This window comes from Schistocerca serialis, chromosome 1 (genome assembly GCF_023864345.2).
Source record: "Schistocerca serialis cubense isolate TAMUIC-IGC-003099 chromosome 1, iqSchSeri2.2, whole genome shotgun sequence".
Lineage (NCBI taxonomy): Eukaryota > Metazoa > Arthropoda > Insecta > Orthoptera > Acrididae > Schistocerca > Schistocerca serialis.
In genome coordinates, this window is record NC_064638.1 from 249,362,672 (window position 1) to 249,380,312 (window position 17,641).

A 17,641-nucleotide genomic window follows, 5' to 3' on the forward strand; every position below is an offset into this window, starting at 1 on the left:
AAACGACTGACATTAGTCTCTGACGGTTACTTCAGTTACGTGAATGTGTCCACAGAGTTTCAGGATTGTATTGTATTCACTTGTATATTTGTTCAGCATTTTCTGTTACATGTGAGTCTTGACTAGCATTATCAACTTTTTTTAAAGACAATTATCGCATTTCAAGGACAAGCAAATAAGAAAAAGTGCACTGCTAATTTTCAAAATTTCTCTATTTATTTATTTATATGCGAATGTTATACTCGTACTTCTAGTGTTAAATACCAAATTTTTGCTGGTCTTAAAAGTTTGAATACTGGTGCAATGTCGCAAGTTTAAATAAATGAACAGTTACATTTTAAATTTAAAATTATTGGATTTCTGTTTCTTTTTTCAGCAGATTTGCGCCCATCAACTATATTTCTCTTTCGGTAAATGCTGATCTGTGGCCTGTACAGGAAGCATATGGAATATAATTTTTTTAAGTTGTGAGGTGCTTTCTGCCACTTGTCGCAAGTATATTTCTCCGAAAAACGCATCATTCATTAATTTTCTTGAATTTAATTAATGTAGTTGCAGATTATGAATGGTACTTGCAAATACTGTACTTCGCATTGAAGCTTTCTCAAGGATCTTTTTTATCCGGTCGTATGTTTTATCCGTTTCCTCGCAGAGGAGCGTGTCGACAATTTGATCCAGACAAAAAAGTCCAGTATCGAGTAAACGTAATATTCATAAATACGCACGGAAAAACGAACTGAAAGGTACTTAATGACACCAAATAAAAACAAAACATCAGCGTGACAATAACAGTGACAACAGGCGATATCAAAGTGCAGTCAACAGTAATTATTTAACAATACAAAAAGTATCGATTGTTTCCGCCCAGAACTGAATGTGCCGGGATTAGGTGAGATCAAAACTATATCCGACTGAATCGACTGTTTTCATTCGGTTCTTTCCGCACACTAATTTCACTCAGAAGGACGAATTAATAACTCAACCGAAACGTAAAATAACATCCGAATGAGTCAGTTCTTTTCATTCGGTTGTTCGTATCACTAGCTGGATTCGGTCTCGGAATCTAGCCTTTCGTGAGCAACACTCACCCCGATTAAGTTTTCCAGTTCCGATGCCGAAAAGTTGGAAATTCGTGGTAAGTTGCTATGGGACCAAACTGCTGAGGTCATCGGTCCCTAGGCTTACACCCTACTTAATCTAACTTAAACTAACTTACGATAAGGATAAAACACACACACACACACACACACACACACACACACACACACACACACACACGCGCGCGCGCGCGTGCGCCCATGCGAGAGGGAGGACTCGAACCTCCGACGGGGGGGAGGGAGGGGGGGGGCGGGAACTGCGCGAACCGTGGCAAGGCATCCGAGACGGCGCGGCTACCCAGCGCGGCTCCTGATATCGACACAGAATTTTAATCTGTCAGCAAGTTACAAAATAGTACTCAGTACGCTACAGATTGAGAGGTTCCATTATAAATCTGACTTACTTAGAATCTACCAAAGCCAAGGAGATAAGCTTATCGACGTAACTGATGGGTCGCAACGTACCTCGGTAAACTCGACGTTGTTGGGATCTCCCGTGATGCTGCCGTCCGGGTTCTTGTAGCCGGCGTAGCTGATGAGCTGGGCGTTCCACACTTTATAGTCGTGCTTTCCGTCCGTGCGCTGCGGGAACACCGTGATGGCAGACCTGCAACACGAGTACCCACACGTCAATGTCTCAAGCTTCGTCACTGTGCTGATACTGCTATGGCTTTTATTAATTAATTATGGCAAACGTATTTCTGTACAAATTTTAGTACTGTTCCTACGGAAACCAAGAAACTAGAACTACCTCGTTATTAGCCGGTATGCCGATTATACGAGCATAATCGGTGGGTTTTTGAAAAAATAAAAACCAAATCTGAAGAACTCGTCTTCTTCCGTCGAATCCGACCAGATGTGGATCACGTAGAACAACTGCTCGGAACTGTTCTTTCGAATGAGGTCCTTCCTTCTTCTTTCCCAGTATTGTATAGTTCTCTTGACCTGTTGGCGTTGTTGTCCCTGAATTAAATTCTTCCAGGTTTCCTCTCTTTTTTCTTGAAAACACTTGAAGTTTTTTGTCTTAGTTCTGAATTTTTCTGCCTTAATATTTTTTCTTCAGTTAATTTCGTTTCTTCTAAGACTTTTTGAGTACCTTTGAACCACTGATTTTTGTTCTTTTTGTTAGTGAAATACTAGAAGTTGCCTTTAGCTAATCTTTTGTACTCCATTCTTTCAAAAGTCCAAAGAAACTGATCCGCCTTTTCTATATAGTGTGATAGTTTGGAGAATTTTTTCAAATCAATTTTTGTTCATTTTTAATGTGTAGTTGGCACTGTTGTCTACGGTAGGCCCCACAATTTTTCAAAGCATTTTCTCTCTCTTTTCTCCATTTATTTCTATTTCTCCTACTTTAAATGTGGCAATGCACCCTGCGGCGTAGAGAGCTTTTGGTTTTAAGTTTCATAGCATTTAATTTTCTCTTTAATGGAAACCGTTCTTTTCATCATAGGTGTTGTTGGAAGATGGTAGCCATCTCCATTTTAGGGGACCGGGCGAGGTGGCACAAACTGGACTCGTATGGAGGGGGATAAAGGTCCAGATTCCAGTCGCGCCATCCAGATTTAGGACTTACGCTATTTCCCTAAAACCCTCCAGGCAAATGCCGGGATGTTCCCTTTGAAAACAGCAGTGCCGATTTCTTTTCCAATCCTTTCGTAATTGGAGCTGGTGCTCCGTCTCTAACGACCGGGCTGTCGACTGGATCTTAAACGCTAATCTTCTTTCCTTTTTCATTTTACGAGATCTGGCGTTGTTTGCTTTTTGTCAGTCAATCGGTTTAAACTATTTCTCCGAGATATTTGAATTTCTGAACTTTGTCATCTTTTACAGTATCTGTCTTCAACGATTTGGGGGGACTTAGACATCTGTTACGTTTTCTGTTTTTGATGTCGAGATTTGCAGGTCTTTTTCTTTCCCAGTAGGTTTGTATGGATGGTAGTTACTTCCGTATGAATGGCAGACTGGATGGTTATCCACAAAGGCCAGGCAGTTGATTTTGACCGCTTTTGTTTCGTTCCTAGTTTTATTTGTTGATTTATTCCATTTTGTAGCGAAATCATGCAGTTCCCTGAATATGCTGTTGTAATAATTAGGCTGAATGTTTTCTTGTAGAAGAGAGCTGATGACCTCGCTGTTTAGCGCTCTAAAACACTTATTACCACTATCGTCATTTTCCTTTAGGATACACTATTCTCCATGTAATTCATGTTTTACCGCCGGAAGACGATGTGGGCCCAGAACCCAAATCCCACAGTGAAAAGTGAATGAAAGATAAAAAAATGTCCGAAAGTGAACTAAGACATCGCACGAGATACAGTGTGTTCTTCAATTTTCTAAAAATGTTTTCAGTCTGCGTAGAGTAATGTCTAAGTAATGCAGTGGGGTTCAAAATATGACAGGTAACGTGCTTTTTAAAAACATAAAAAATTTGTGTATTTTGGTGCTTTGGATTATCAGATTTTCTCCTTTATCTATGCAGTCTCCTCATTAACCTGGACAATCCTGAGTTTGTTTTATTTGTCCTGAAATTCGTCTTGAGTTAAAGGCTTATGGCTATAAACGCTCTGCAATGTTGATTAGAGACAATATGGTCTTATAGACGAAGGAATAATATACAGAAAAATGGAAAAGAAAATTCAGGATCTGTCAGATAATTATGTGTTTGGCTTTAGGAAAGGTTAAAGTACCGGATATGCAGCTCTGACGCAATTTGTTAACATAGAAAAAGCGTTCGATAGTTTAAAATGCACTCAGTGTAGTCTAAGAAAAATTGATGTAAACTATAGGGAAGAGGTAAAAAAGATAAGATTCGATGGTGACATTGCAGAAGGAGAATTACTGGACCTCTTGAATGGAATCGTCTAATAAGTAAATAATAGGGATTGAGATTGAACCCAGGAAAGGTGAAAGTAACAATCTGTAGCAGAAATGCGATTAACTTACAGTCAGAATTAGGCTTGAAGGAACTCAGCTAGCTTGAAAGAAAAACAACACACGATCGACGATGCGAGGAGCACATAAAAAGCGTGATAGGACAGGCGAAGAGGGAATCCTTGGCCATAAGAAGTCAGCTGGTATCAAACATCGGCCTTAGTTGAGGGAGGAATTTCTGAAAATATACGTTTGGAGAACAGCATTGTTTAGAGATGATTCATGGACTATGGGAAAATCGTAAAAGAAGAGAATCGATGCGTTTGAGATGTGGTGCTACAGAAGGCTGATGAAAATTAGGTGGTCTGATAAGACAAGAGAAGAGGAGCGTCTCTGCAGAATCGGTGAAGAAAGGAGCGGGTGGAAGACAATAACAATAAGAAGAGGCAGAATGATAGCGCACGTTTTAAGAAATCAGGAAATAAGTTCTTGGACACCATAAGGAACTGTAGAGGGTAGAAACTGTAGGGGAAGACAGAGACTGGAAAATATACAACAAATAATAGAGGACGTAGGGTGTAAGTGCCACTCTGATACGAAAAGGTTGGTACAGGAGAGGAATTTGTGGTGGATCGCATCAAACTAGTCACAAGACTGATGGCAGAAAACCGTGAAGGCGGTGATACTGGGAGAAGATTTAGAAAAGGCTGTCCACATAAAAACGACGACGTAGTTTTAAGGCAAATAAAGCAAAAAGAATTTTTGAGACTATTGTACACAAAAAGCAATATTTTGGTCATATATTGAAAATTAATAATTCGTGAATAAATTTCACTGAAAACATCGGACGAAATATGCAGATAAAGGTCGCAGACGAAAATGATACGCTATGAAAAAAACAAAAAAACCAAGATCATGAAAAACTGACAGAACAACAGTATGATCACACATACAGGTCGCGACCATTAGAAGACCACAACTATTTGATTATCAGTATTATTAATGATGTTGTTAAGTTAGCTACTTAGCAAGCTGCAGTTTATGGTGTTACGTTTTTCAGGTCACATATACAGCATTTCATTACACGGGTCGTCAGTGCACGATGTATAATTACCTTCATTTTGTTTCCACTACATTTCGTTTATGTAGTCATTTTCAAATGTACGCATTAGTACAACCGAAGAGCTGTTTATATCAGAGTTACTTAAGTAATAATGGAAGGTCGGAGGCGAAGCCCAGGTAATAGTTTTATATCGACCACTACCTTAAATCCAGGAAGACTTAAGTTTTGTGTGAAATTCTTGCTCAAAAAGCAAGGCAATCCGTCCTTTTCTTTTGCGCAGTAGTTATCCTGTGTACCATTTATAACAGCACCAAAGTAAAAGGTTTTTCAAATTATCGTGTGGCAAGTAGCAATCACGGCCTTGCCGCAGTAGAAACACCGGTTCCCGTCAGATCAGATCACCGAAGCTAAGCGCCGTCGGGCGTGGCCGGCACTTGGGTGGGTGATCATCCAGGCCGCCATGCGCTGTTGCCATTTTTCGAGGTGCACTCAGCCTCGTCATACCAACTGAGGAGCTACTCGACCGAATAGTAGCGGCTCCGGTCAAAGAAAACCATCATAACGACAGGGAGAGCGGTGTGCTGACCACACGCCCTTCTTATCCACATCCTCAGCTGAGGATGACACGGCCGTCGGATGGTCCCGATGCACCACCTGTGGCCTGAAGACAGAGTGCAAAACATGTAGTAATCAACTGAAAAAGAACCAGTATTCACAACATTATCCCAACAGGGAACAACGATGGTAGATGATTGTCGCAGAGCGTGTGAAAAAAGGCCATCCACTATCCTCGTGGACAGTGTCGATCTCGTCTTGTACTAATACTTTACACAGAAAGCATAACTTATCGATATGACAATGAATCAGATGTGGTTAAAAAGCTACTGTATTGTGAAATACAGGTAACACTTATATGGCACTCACGAGTATTAGAGACTGGAAAATTGCGCAGGGGTCTCCTGTATATAAGAAGGATAAAAAAGCGGACCCACAAAATTGCAAACCCACATCCTTAACGTAGTTTTTCTGTAGAATTCTAGAAGATATTCTGAGTTCGAATGCCGGCCGGAGTGGCCGTGCGGTTCTAGGCGCTACATCCGGAACCGCGAGACCGCTACTGTCGCAGGTTTGAATCCTGCCTCGGGCATGGATGTGTGTGATGTCCTTAGGTTAGTTAGGTTAAACTAGTTCTAAGTTCTAGGGGACTAATGACCTCAGCAGTTGAGTCCCATAGTGCTCAGAGCCAAAGATGCAGGAATTTGTAAGGCGAACTTTAATAAAACTGATTATTTTCACTTCTTTGTCCAGCACAGATTTCATCCATCGGGCATGCTTTTAGAAAGAAGGGCCGTTCTATGAATGCAACAGTGTGACCAAAAAGCGCTCGGCGCTACCTACTTCACTTTGAAAACAAACCGAACGTAACACGCTTTCATAGATTTCGCATCATCTGAACAAATGCCTACACAGCCAAGTCTATTGAATTTTCTAGTAAATATTCGTCGATTAGCTTAAATATATTTCCTGCATCTATATCTACATACATACTCCGGAATCCACCATACGGTGCGTGGCGGAGGGTACCTCGTACCACAACTAGCATCTTCTCTCCCTGTTCCACTCCCAAACAGAACGGGGGAAAAATGACTGCCTATTATGCCTCTCTACAAGCCCTAATCTCTCTTATCTTATCTTTGTGGTCTTTCCACGAAATATAAGTTGGCGGCAGTAAAATTGTACTGCAGCCAGCCTCAAATGCTGTTTCTCTAAATTTCCTCAGTAGCGATTCACGAAAAGACGCCTCCTTTCCTCTAGAGACTCCCACCCGAGTTCCTGAAGCATTTCCATAACACTCGCGTGATGATCAAACCTACCAGTAACAAATCTACCAGCCCGCCTCTGAACAGCTTCTATGTCCTCCCTCAATCCGACCTGATAGGAATCCCAAACTCTCGAGCAGTACTCAAGAATGGGTCGTATTAGTGTTTTATAAGCGGTTTCCTTTACAGATGAACCACATCTTCCCAAAATTCTACCAATGAACCGAAGACGACTATCCGCCTTCCCCACAACTGCCATTACATGCTTGTCCCACTTCATATCGCTCTGCAATGTTACGCCCAAAAATTTAATCGACGTGACTATGTCAAGCGCTACACTACTAATGGAGTATTCAAACATTACGGGATCCTTTTTCCTATTCATCTGCATTAATTTACATTTATCTATATTTAGAGTTAGCTGCCATTATTTACACCAATCACAAATCCTGTCCAAGTCATCTTGTATCCTCATACAGTCACTCAACGACGACACCTTCCTGTACACCACAGCATCATCAGCAAACAGCCTCCTGTAGTTCTCTCTTTCTAGGGTTTACAAACAGTACATAGCTCCTGTTCTACAGACTCGTCATTAATATAATGGACGAAAAGTAAAAACAAGGGAAATTGGTAGCGTCAGCCGATTCGTCAAGTTGAATAGCCAAAGAAGGAGCGGCACGAACCCTTACTAAAATTTCATTTGCGACATAATTTGACATATCTTTCATTCAACAGTTGATAATATTGTCGCACAATGGTATCATATTGACTTTTTTGTGAAAGATGCTCCAAGCATGTACTGTGCTGCGTCATTCATACATGGGCGCACTAAGCTACTGAATGAAGTTTCTCAGTCTTAGCAATTCTGTAGTTAAGGCGAAAGATGCTTTAAGAGCATTCTCATTGTCACAGTTTGCACATCATACAAAATTAATTACATCATTTTTCCACTTGTTAGCTTTTCGTTAAAAAACAAAAAAACAAAAAAAAAACAGCAGATTTGTTTACGTGGGTGGGGCGTTGAGTTTCTAAATGGCGTTTAGGTAGTGGTCTCAGACTACTGCCAGTAAGAATATCCCCACAAACAACGCACTGTGATCTTGGACAGTCCTTGTCACCTATATATGAAAATTCAAACCTAGAGTAACTATCATCATCTTTTATTACACGCGGTTCACTTTGGTCGAATTGACTCAGATAACCAGATGCTGAATGACCTGTTGACACAACACTAACTTACGATTTCGTTAAACCCTGTTTCCCTTTCAAACTTACACTTTTCCACTATTTATCCATGTTAATGGTAACGTAAACGATTCTTATACACAACAGACACCATACTGCGTCTGCCACAAGCATAAAGAAGTAGGTACAAAGAAGTTGGAAGACTAAATTTTCATTGTAGCGAAATCAAATGCATTCATTGTTACATAACTAAAATCGGGCGTTCGTGGTAAATATGAATTTATCGTGGAGATAATGTGGTATTCATTCCCATTGTTACACCTAAATAAGAAGGGGTGTCATAGGGTTTACTTAAGTTTTAAAATAATAATAATAATAATAATAACATAATAATTATTATTATGACAGTGCCGCAGACACTAAGGAAACAGTAATTGGTCTAACCTAGAAATCCGCCATTATGGAAAAGAATTTTGACGAAGCCCTTGAAATATTTCGAGCTACAGGTTAGGAAACGATTGTACAGCGTACCCTCCGCCACGCACCGTACGGTGGCTTGCCGCGATTGTATGTAGCCGTAGATGATTGTTGTACTGGAGAGAAGGGGGAGAGAGAGAAAGAGAAAGAGAAAGAGAGAGAGAGAGAGAGAGAGAGAGAGAGAGGAAGAGAGCGCACCTGTGGCCATAGGAATCTACTTTTAGTTCAAGGTTTCAGTTAAGGAGCGTAAAATGTTGTAACACATGTTACTGTAGTGAAACAAGAGGTGTGTGAAGGTTTGGTCTGAATGATGTTAGTACCGAGACGGTGAAATATAGCGCCAGAAAGGAAGAGTTTGATAATTAATAGTAAACAAATTAGGCAATGACCACAAATACGGAAGAAATGATACATAACGTTATAAATTTTCCATATTAACTCTGCTTGTAATTAATCAAAAAATAAAAGTTTCATGAACCAATTACCAGAACTATACAATAACGCTTTCATGGCCTGTGTTTACTTCCGGTAAAACTTTCGGGCTGCGATGCTGTCGTCAGTACGTAAATCTCGTCACTGACGTTTGCTCTCTGACTGTGGAAGACATTGGTGACCACGATGTAGACGAAGTGAAGGGCTTCTGCTGCCTTAGAAATAAAATGTCTTACTTGCATATCACAACTTACGTTTTACCTCCGGAGATGCCTCCTGCAGTCGCAGGCGAAACCCAGGTAATAGTCTTGTATATCGATCAAGGCCTCACATAACGAAAATCTTAAGTTTGAACTGAAATTATCGGCATGTTGTCAAGCCAAAAACAGCTGCAGGTTCCGGTATTCAAATACTGCTTAGGCTCGGATATGGTCTGGGACGTGTCACATGCCACTTATGGTGAATCGGCTGTTACATTTTTTTTTCTCTGCTGTTCCGTGAAACAGTGTTTGAAACAGAGAATAGGTACTTTGGAATTCTGCCACATTACGAATGATTTTGTGTAATATGCATAGCTGGAATGATGGTAGGCCATGTCATGGAGATTTGTACTGTTTGTTCAATTCCAGAGGACGGGACATTTGGGTGCCACTAATGAGATGACATCCCTACTGATTAATACAGCTGCAAATCCAATCCACTAGTCACATCGTACAGTACATGCAGGATTTTAATTTTCAGTCAATAAGCGCTGCTACATTTGTGACTGGACAACCGCAAGTACTGTGATTGGCGAGTCCCGACCGGCACCAGCTTAGTGTTTGCTCCATGCACGATGTACACTGAAGAGCCAAAGAAACTGATACACCTGCCTAATACCGTGCAGGGTACCCGCAAAAGTGCCGCAACACGACGTGGCATGGACGGATTAATGTCTGAAGTAGTCCTGGAGGCAACTGACACCATGAATCCTGCAGGGCTTCTCATCTGAACAGCACGTTGCAAGCCATCCCAGATGTGGTTAATAATGTTCATGTCTGGGGAGTTTGGTTGCCGTCGGAAGTGTTTAAACGTTCTTGGAGCCACTCTGTAGCAATTCTGGACGTGTGAGGTGTCCCTTGTCCTTCTGGAATTTGCCATGTCCGTCGGAATGCAAACTGGAATGCAGCATGCTTACGTACGTGTTATCTGTCAAAGTCGTACTTAGATGTATCAGGGGTCCCAAATCACTCCAACTGCACGCGCTCCACACCATTACAGAACCTCTTCCAGCTTGAACAGTTCCCTGCTGACATTCAGGGTCCCTGGATTCATGAGGTTGTCTCCACACCGGACACGTCTATCGACTCGATACAATGTGAAACGAGACTCGTCCGATCAGGCAACATGTTTCCAGTCAGTGTTGACGGGCCTAGGCGAGGCGTAAAGCTTTATGTCGTGCAGTCATCAAGAGTAAACGAGTGGGCCTTCGGCTCCGAAAGCCCATATCGATAATGTTTTGTTGAATGATTCGCACTCTGACACTTGTTGATGGCCCAGCATTGAAACCTGCAGCAATTTGCGGAAGGGTGTCACCTCTGTCACGTTAAACGATTCTGTTCAGTCGTCGTAGGCCCCGTTTTTGCAGGATCTTTTTCCAGCCGCAGTGAGGTCGGAGATTTGATGTTTCACCGGATTGCTGATGTTCACGGTACACTCGGGAAATGTTGTTATAGGAAAATCGCCACTTCATCGCTATCTGGGAGATGCTGTGTTTCATCGCTTTGCGTCGACTATAGCACCACGTTCAAACTCACTTAAATCTTGATAACCTGCCACCGTAACAGCAGTAAACGATCTAACAACTGCGCCAGACTCTTATTGCCGACCGCAGCACCGTATTCTGTCTGTTTACATATCTGTATATCTGAATACACCTGCGTATACAATTTTCTTTGGTGTATATGCCACAGCCTTTCTACTGTGGCGCCAGTAAAGCCTCTGGGTAAGGTGGCAGAGCACATTTATGACCGTCCATGGAAGGTAGCTCGTAAGTTGTGCAGTACTGGGGATTCTCGCTGTATATTGAAAATAAAAACGGCCCTAATACTGATACGTGAGGGACAGAGTTACGTCCCTGTATTACGTCGCTGGTAGGTGGAAAGATAATGATCTGAAATGAAGGAGGGCATTAAGGGGGGGCACGTTATCCTCGTTTAAAGGTGATATGCAGCTACAGAGAGTAGCCGCCAGCACTCCCTGACGGCCGACACGCGTCAAGCCGCAGCGGGCCGATACAGCATATTAAGGTCACGTGTCACCTGGTACTTCGCTAATTTTACACGGGGACTCGACTCGACACTGGTGACGGCACCAGCTGTCGCCTCGGCTATCCGCTGAAGCACACCGTAAGCCGCTAGCCTGTCAGTAACGCACTCAGCAGTCGGCGCCTCCGGAATGAAATCTGAATTCTCGCGCAGCTTCAAAAATACAGTCGATAATGTTGTCAGTTGGATAGGAAAATAACTGACTACGACCGAAGAAGAGAGGATATAAAATGTATAATATTCACTGACTTCTTGCCGCGTCACTTCCGGGTGAAACTTTGAGCATTCAACAATTACCACCATCGCCTTCGTCAGGAACAATTATCTCGGTTGCTGCTGTGGTGGCCTTATATAACCCCTGGGCTGTTTATGGTTGGTCATCAATTTCGTCATGTTGTAAGAGATGGTGTGAACGTCTACGCTGGTGCAGTGTCGAGAGCTAGCTTCCATGCACCGCTTACATATGCTAGCCCAGGTCAAATAGTTCTTGCACATTCTTTTTTCTACCACCTAATCATCTGGAACAAAACTTTTGTTTCATCAGAGAGGATTTTGTGTTTATTTGCGAGGCTGTACTCAGAATTAAGTCGGTTGATGCTGAGGGTATTAGGTTAGGAAATGAGACACTTAAAGTAGTAAAGGAGTTTTGGTATTTGGGGAGCAAAATAATTGATGATGGTCGAAGTAGAGAGGATATACATTGTAGACTGGCAATGGGAAGGAAAGCGTTTCTGAAGAAGAGGAATTTGGAATGTGTTAACATCGAGTATAGATTTAAGTGTCAGGAAGTCGTTTATGAAAGTATTTGTATGGAGTGTAGCCATGTATGGAAGTGAAACATGGACGATAAATAGTTTAGACAAGAAGAGAATAGAAGCTTTCGAAATGTGGTGCTACAGAAGAATGCTGAAGATTAGATGGGTAGATCACATAACTAATGAGGAGGTGTTGAATAGGATTGGGAAGAAGAGAAGCTCGTGGCACAACTTGACTAGAAGAAGGGATCGGTTGGTAGGACATGTCCTGAGGCATCAAGGGATCCCAAATTTAGCATTGGAGGGCAGCATGGAGGGTAAAAATCGTAGAGGGAGACCAAGAGATGAATACACCAAGCAGATTCAGAAGGATGTAGGTTGCAGTAGGTACTGGAAGATGAAGAAGCTTGCACAGGACAGAGTAGCATGGAGAGCTGCATCAAACCAGTCTCAGGACTGAATATTACAACAACAACACTCAGAAACTGCTGCATTCTCAAGTTCCAGATTTGTAATGTGCCGTAGATGTTCTGCATAGTGGTCGGAAAAGGTACAGATGGACTGCCTGATGTAGCTGCTATCGTTCTCTCAGAGGACATTATATGATGGCTATTCGGAATGAGGGCGCAATCGGTCGCGAAATGGAAAACACAGTGAAAATAAAAACTGTTTTATTTCTAACAATTAGCTACACTTTCCAGCTACTTCTCTATGCAGTCACTACTCCGACTTTCGTCGTAGCGTTGTACCAACTTTCCAATACCTTCATCATAGAATGCGGCCTCCTGTGCCTTTCTACGCTGAATTGCTGCTCGTTGACTGTGCTAGAATGTTGTCTTCATTGCCAGCGGTTCTTTTGGGCAGAGATGAAAATTGGAGGGAGCCAAGTCCGGGACGTGTGGTGGCTGATAAAACACTTCTCATGGAAAACGCTGCAGGAGCGCCCTCGTTGCTCCTGCAGTGAACGACTGAGAGCTGCTATGAAGAAAGAAGTGCACGACAGTTGCGTTATGTGGAGTTGCATGAAACAAGGCGAAATCTCTCGGCAGACACACATACTGCGGGAGGCACTATTTTCCAGCCCTCCTTACGCGCTAACTGCGCTCAGAACTGAGAAGAGCCAGGTGACGCCGTCTACAGGAATGTTAGAGACGCTGCTCGACACATCTGTGCAAAGCTTCATCGGATTTTCACTTTGATTTCCATTCGCGGCTGATCGTTCCTTACTTTCCGAATAGCTCTCATGTATCGGAGAGATCCTGATTCTGAGACTATCCTTCACCGGACGCAGCATCTTTATCTTCTTAAGTGGCCGGAAAAAGAAATGGTCATTCGAAAACACACAAGCCAGGGGCTCTAAACACCGCTAAAGGGATAGAATGCCACTTCTTACGGAAGACGGTGTCGTCCCTATAATTCCACACTGACCGCTAGAGGAACATGGGCGCACACCCATAACACGACAGGACGGACACAACCACGCGTCCACTGCACTCTATCATGCTGGAAACAAAGAAATGGAGCCTTCAAAAAAGGACTGAATGGGTGTAGTGTATTTCCTAACAGTGAAAGGATTGAAGGGAACCGAAAGTCATCCAAAAATGACACAGGCGACTCCTCATCCGGCTCGCTTCTTTTTCAGTGACAGTAACAAATCTTACAAATAGTTTTCTGTTGAGGATAACTGCAGCAGCTGAAGTAATCCATGTTTCTGAAATAAACCGCTGTCAGCTATATTCGTATATGAACTTTTACAGGAACATAACCGGTTTCGTGCTTTCATATCACATCTTCAGGTGTACATCCACCAGATAGGAAACGTACAATCGACATTATGATAAAAGGCAGATACCCATCTCTATTATCTACGCTCGTGACAACAAATAGGAAATACGCACACGGCAGTAAAACATTTAAGGGGAGTTGGAATGCCCTATCTCGCCAATGTTAAATTTGCTAACTTTGTGTACCTTTTTCTTTGGAACTATTATCTTCAGAACTTTGAAATTCTGGCAGAGGTTTTCAGCATATATTGTGAGCCCACTGAACTAGAACCAATGTTTTCTTTTTGTTGGTATAGTATTTATGAATTTTTTACCATTAAGCCATTTTTTATTGGAAAAAGTATAACATAAACTTCCCTAGTTCAGAGAATAAGCCAGTTCTTGTCATGATTCTAGTTCAGTGGCCTCTTTGAACTGTTTTGCAGCATTTCTGAAAATTTGAATGTTGTTGGTTGAGTGGTTTATGAGATAAAGGTACATGTAACACTAAAAATGTCAAATGCCAGAAAATGCGATTAAAGTAATTTATTATGAAAATTCACAAATACCTTTTATTCTATTATCAAAAGTGTCCAGCAGAGTAATCAGGGTCATCTTCTAGTTCTTCTTCTTCACCTAGAAGCTTTCTTCTCCTTGCTGCCCTTGCTTTTTTTGTATTAAATTCAGCTGCATACTGAGCCTTCCTTACTCGCACGCTGTCCAGAAGCTGAAGACCTCTGATGGTGTTGATACCAGGAGCAATGCCGAGCCTTGCCATGACCTTTAGCCTACCCATATGACCATCATTGAATGAAATAACAGCATCACTGACTCCCCATTTCAATGTTTTTATCCCAACAAATACATTCTTAGGTACACGAGTCCAAATGAGGTTGTTGAACGACTCGTTTTGATTCTGGGTACAACCATGAAGACATTTTCGCAGAAGATCAGGATGCCCCAAGTCTCTATATATTGGTTTAATTACTTCCATAACAGCCAATGGAATATAATTTTTATGGTGATAAGGATCCCCAGTAGCTTGAGATTTTCTATAATTGCACCATGACTGAGGACCATCTGGACAAGCAAAATGTTGAGGATTATCATCAGTTGATGATCGATGTAAATATGTGGCCCATACAGCTTGTCTCATTTCCTGCAAATTATTTGCATTATTTCTTATTGCCATACCATAGTATTGTTGTAATTCATTTATAATTTTATCTGACAGGCGACCTCTAATGGTTTTACCATCTGACAAAATTTTGTCCTTCAGATTCTGTTTCAGTTTCCTTAGACGAGTGCCCATTCGTTTCTGAACATGACCGACACATTCTAGTTTAGTTATTGTCTTATTGACATATGGCATGGATTCTGTAACACTTTTGTATGCCTTGGAGTCCCCATCTCCAAGGAATTTTGTGTAAAATACTCCCCGTTCTTTTTCTGATCTGCTAAACATTTTCACAGCAGCGGCAGCCTCCATGCCTCCACTCGTACCTTCATAATTCTTGCTACATATGTGAGCTGCTTCTATCTTACCAGATGCACAATGGTAACAATGTTTAGTGAGCACTTCATAGTCCAAAACTTTACCGCTGTCCACACTAGTAACAGTAGCAACAGCATTTTTGGATGTGTGACCCCTTTTCTGCCAGGTTCCATCAAAAGCAACAGGGATATCTGGGTTTCCTTCATTTATATATTTTGCTTCACTGGCAGCAGCTTTCATTGATAAATCTGCTACAGACTGAACAGCATCTCCTATCACTTCAGTGTAATTGTCAATTTTAGCAGGTGGAGGTGGAAGATTCATTATGGCACAAAATGTTTGAGCAGCAGTATGTCCTTTACCAATTGCTCTCATTGCATACATTAGCCTGATATTACTCTCAAACAAATTGCTACTGCATGTTTTAGAGCTCCAAAAACAGGTCTCATTTTCACAACTGGCACAAACTATAGCAATTTTGCAGGAAAGTCCTATAGATTTTGTTATGTTCATATCAAAAGAACCTCCACAAAGATTACAACACAAACATTTCTTCATAAACTCAGTAAAAACAGGAAAGTCGACTAAAACATATTGTTCATTAGAAGCTTCATCTGTAATTTCACTTGCACAGTTTGATAACTTCTTTTTTGATGCACTGGTGGGCGTGTCTCCTTCACACATCTCAGCTGTACAAACGTCAGAACTTTCACCAGCATCAACAGGTGCTGAAGCAGAATCACTTGAACAAACGTTATTTGTAAATCTATTACCGCGAAACTTTCGCTTTTTAAATAATGATGCACTCCTAGGCATCGTAGAAACTACGCACTCACCACTGAAAGTCAAAACAAGACAGATAACAAACTCCAAATGAGCGACAAACTAAACTCGAGGCTCAAAACAAACACTCACAGATCAAAAACTGAACAATAAACACAGCTAGTCGTAAAAACAATGGTACCTATGGAAGGATCAAAGATTCTACAACTGAAGAGTGAAATCCACAGCCTTCTATATGTAATGTTTTCGGAAATGCGAAGATTTAAATGTGTACAAATCACAAGATGGGTAACTTTGCTGGGCGCACATGTAATTTTGAAAAATTAAATAAAAATACTTCCAATTGGAATTTCTTAACAAATTTTGCACCATTTTAAGCAGAAAATTTCAAATTAAGTTATAAGGTTAAAAACTGAAAATGTGAATTTTTTCCATTTTCCGGCATTCCAACTCCCCTTAAGTCGTGATACGGGAAGGAGGAGGACTTATCTTTCTGTTCTGTCATCCGCAATAAGCAGGACGTCACAGTTCAACGTGCTTGTTGAAAAAGTGGCAAAAGAGCGTTTATGTCATACCAGGAAGTGGTGGGTAGTAACCCTCCAGCTGCCTCGCTGTCTTTTATCATAATGTCAATTGTTCGTTTCCTATCTTGTAGATGTACACCTGAAGATGTGATCTGAAACCACGAAACAGGTCGTGTTTCTGTAAATGTTCATGTTCAGCTGAAAGCTGATGAATCTAATTTCATTTCTTCCAAGGCCCTGAATGTTTTGCTGGACGTACATTCCGTAGTTTGGGGCAGAGACTTTAACTAGTAATCAGAACCTCTTTTCCCCCGGATTCGAATTCAGTCACTCTTTAAATCTGAATAAAAATTATCCTCAATAGCAGTCGAAGACTTCCAGCATAAAGGTCATCCTTGTTCTGCCAACGGCAGAGGAAGGGCGGACGGATGTTGATGGCACTTTCTTGCACTTCAGGTGGGAAACTATAAAAGGCATTAGATTCAGCAGTGTTATATGGCATGAGGACGCAGGAAGCAACGGAAATCACTGCTTTAAAGAAACACATTGTGTATCCACTGGGCATGTCGTCTGTAACTGGAAACTGGCATGATGATCTCTCCATCGGCAAAAGATTCTGGAATAGTCCCCTGTTTGTGTCTCCAGGCAGGGAGTGCAAAGCAGGAGGTGACTTGAGAAACTGAAGACACAGTCGATGACGGGACAACATTCTGTGGGTCGGAGCATGGAATGTCAAAAGTCTTAACGTACTGGGAAAGACAGAAAATCTGGAAAAAGAAGTGTGGAGGCACAGTCTAGATATAGCGGGGGTCAGTCAAGTGAAATGGTAAGAAGACAAAGATTTGTGGTCAGACGAGTGTAGGTGAGCCGTGGTAAAAAATTTGCTGTTTTGAAGAGCACGCCGCAGTGCATTGTGTGAAGCAGTCGCCCTCTGTTTCTGGCGGTAGGGCTGCTGTGGTAATAGCAGCTTTGGTGTCTCCCTCTGGTGAGAAAGCGGAAAGGTTGCCTGTTCACGTGCATTTAAGGGGCGCTATGAGCTCTGTAGAGGACTGGATATCCGCACC

General features: G+C 41.8%; 1 protein-coding gene across 1 annotated transcript in view; it reads right to left on the bottom strand.

The window, feature by feature from the left end:
• The window catches only part of LOC126467134 (nitric oxide synthase, salivary gland), a 719,566-nt gene that overhangs the window by 242,636 nt on the left and 459,289 nt on the right, over nucleotides 1-17,641 (bottom strand). The window contains exon 5 of the mRNA XM_050096439.1: nucleotides 1,563-1,704. Coding sequence (XP_049952396.1) covers nucleotides 1,563-1,704 — 142 coding nt within the window. The remainder of the gene's footprint in view (nucleotides 1-1,562; nucleotides 1,705-17,641) is intronic.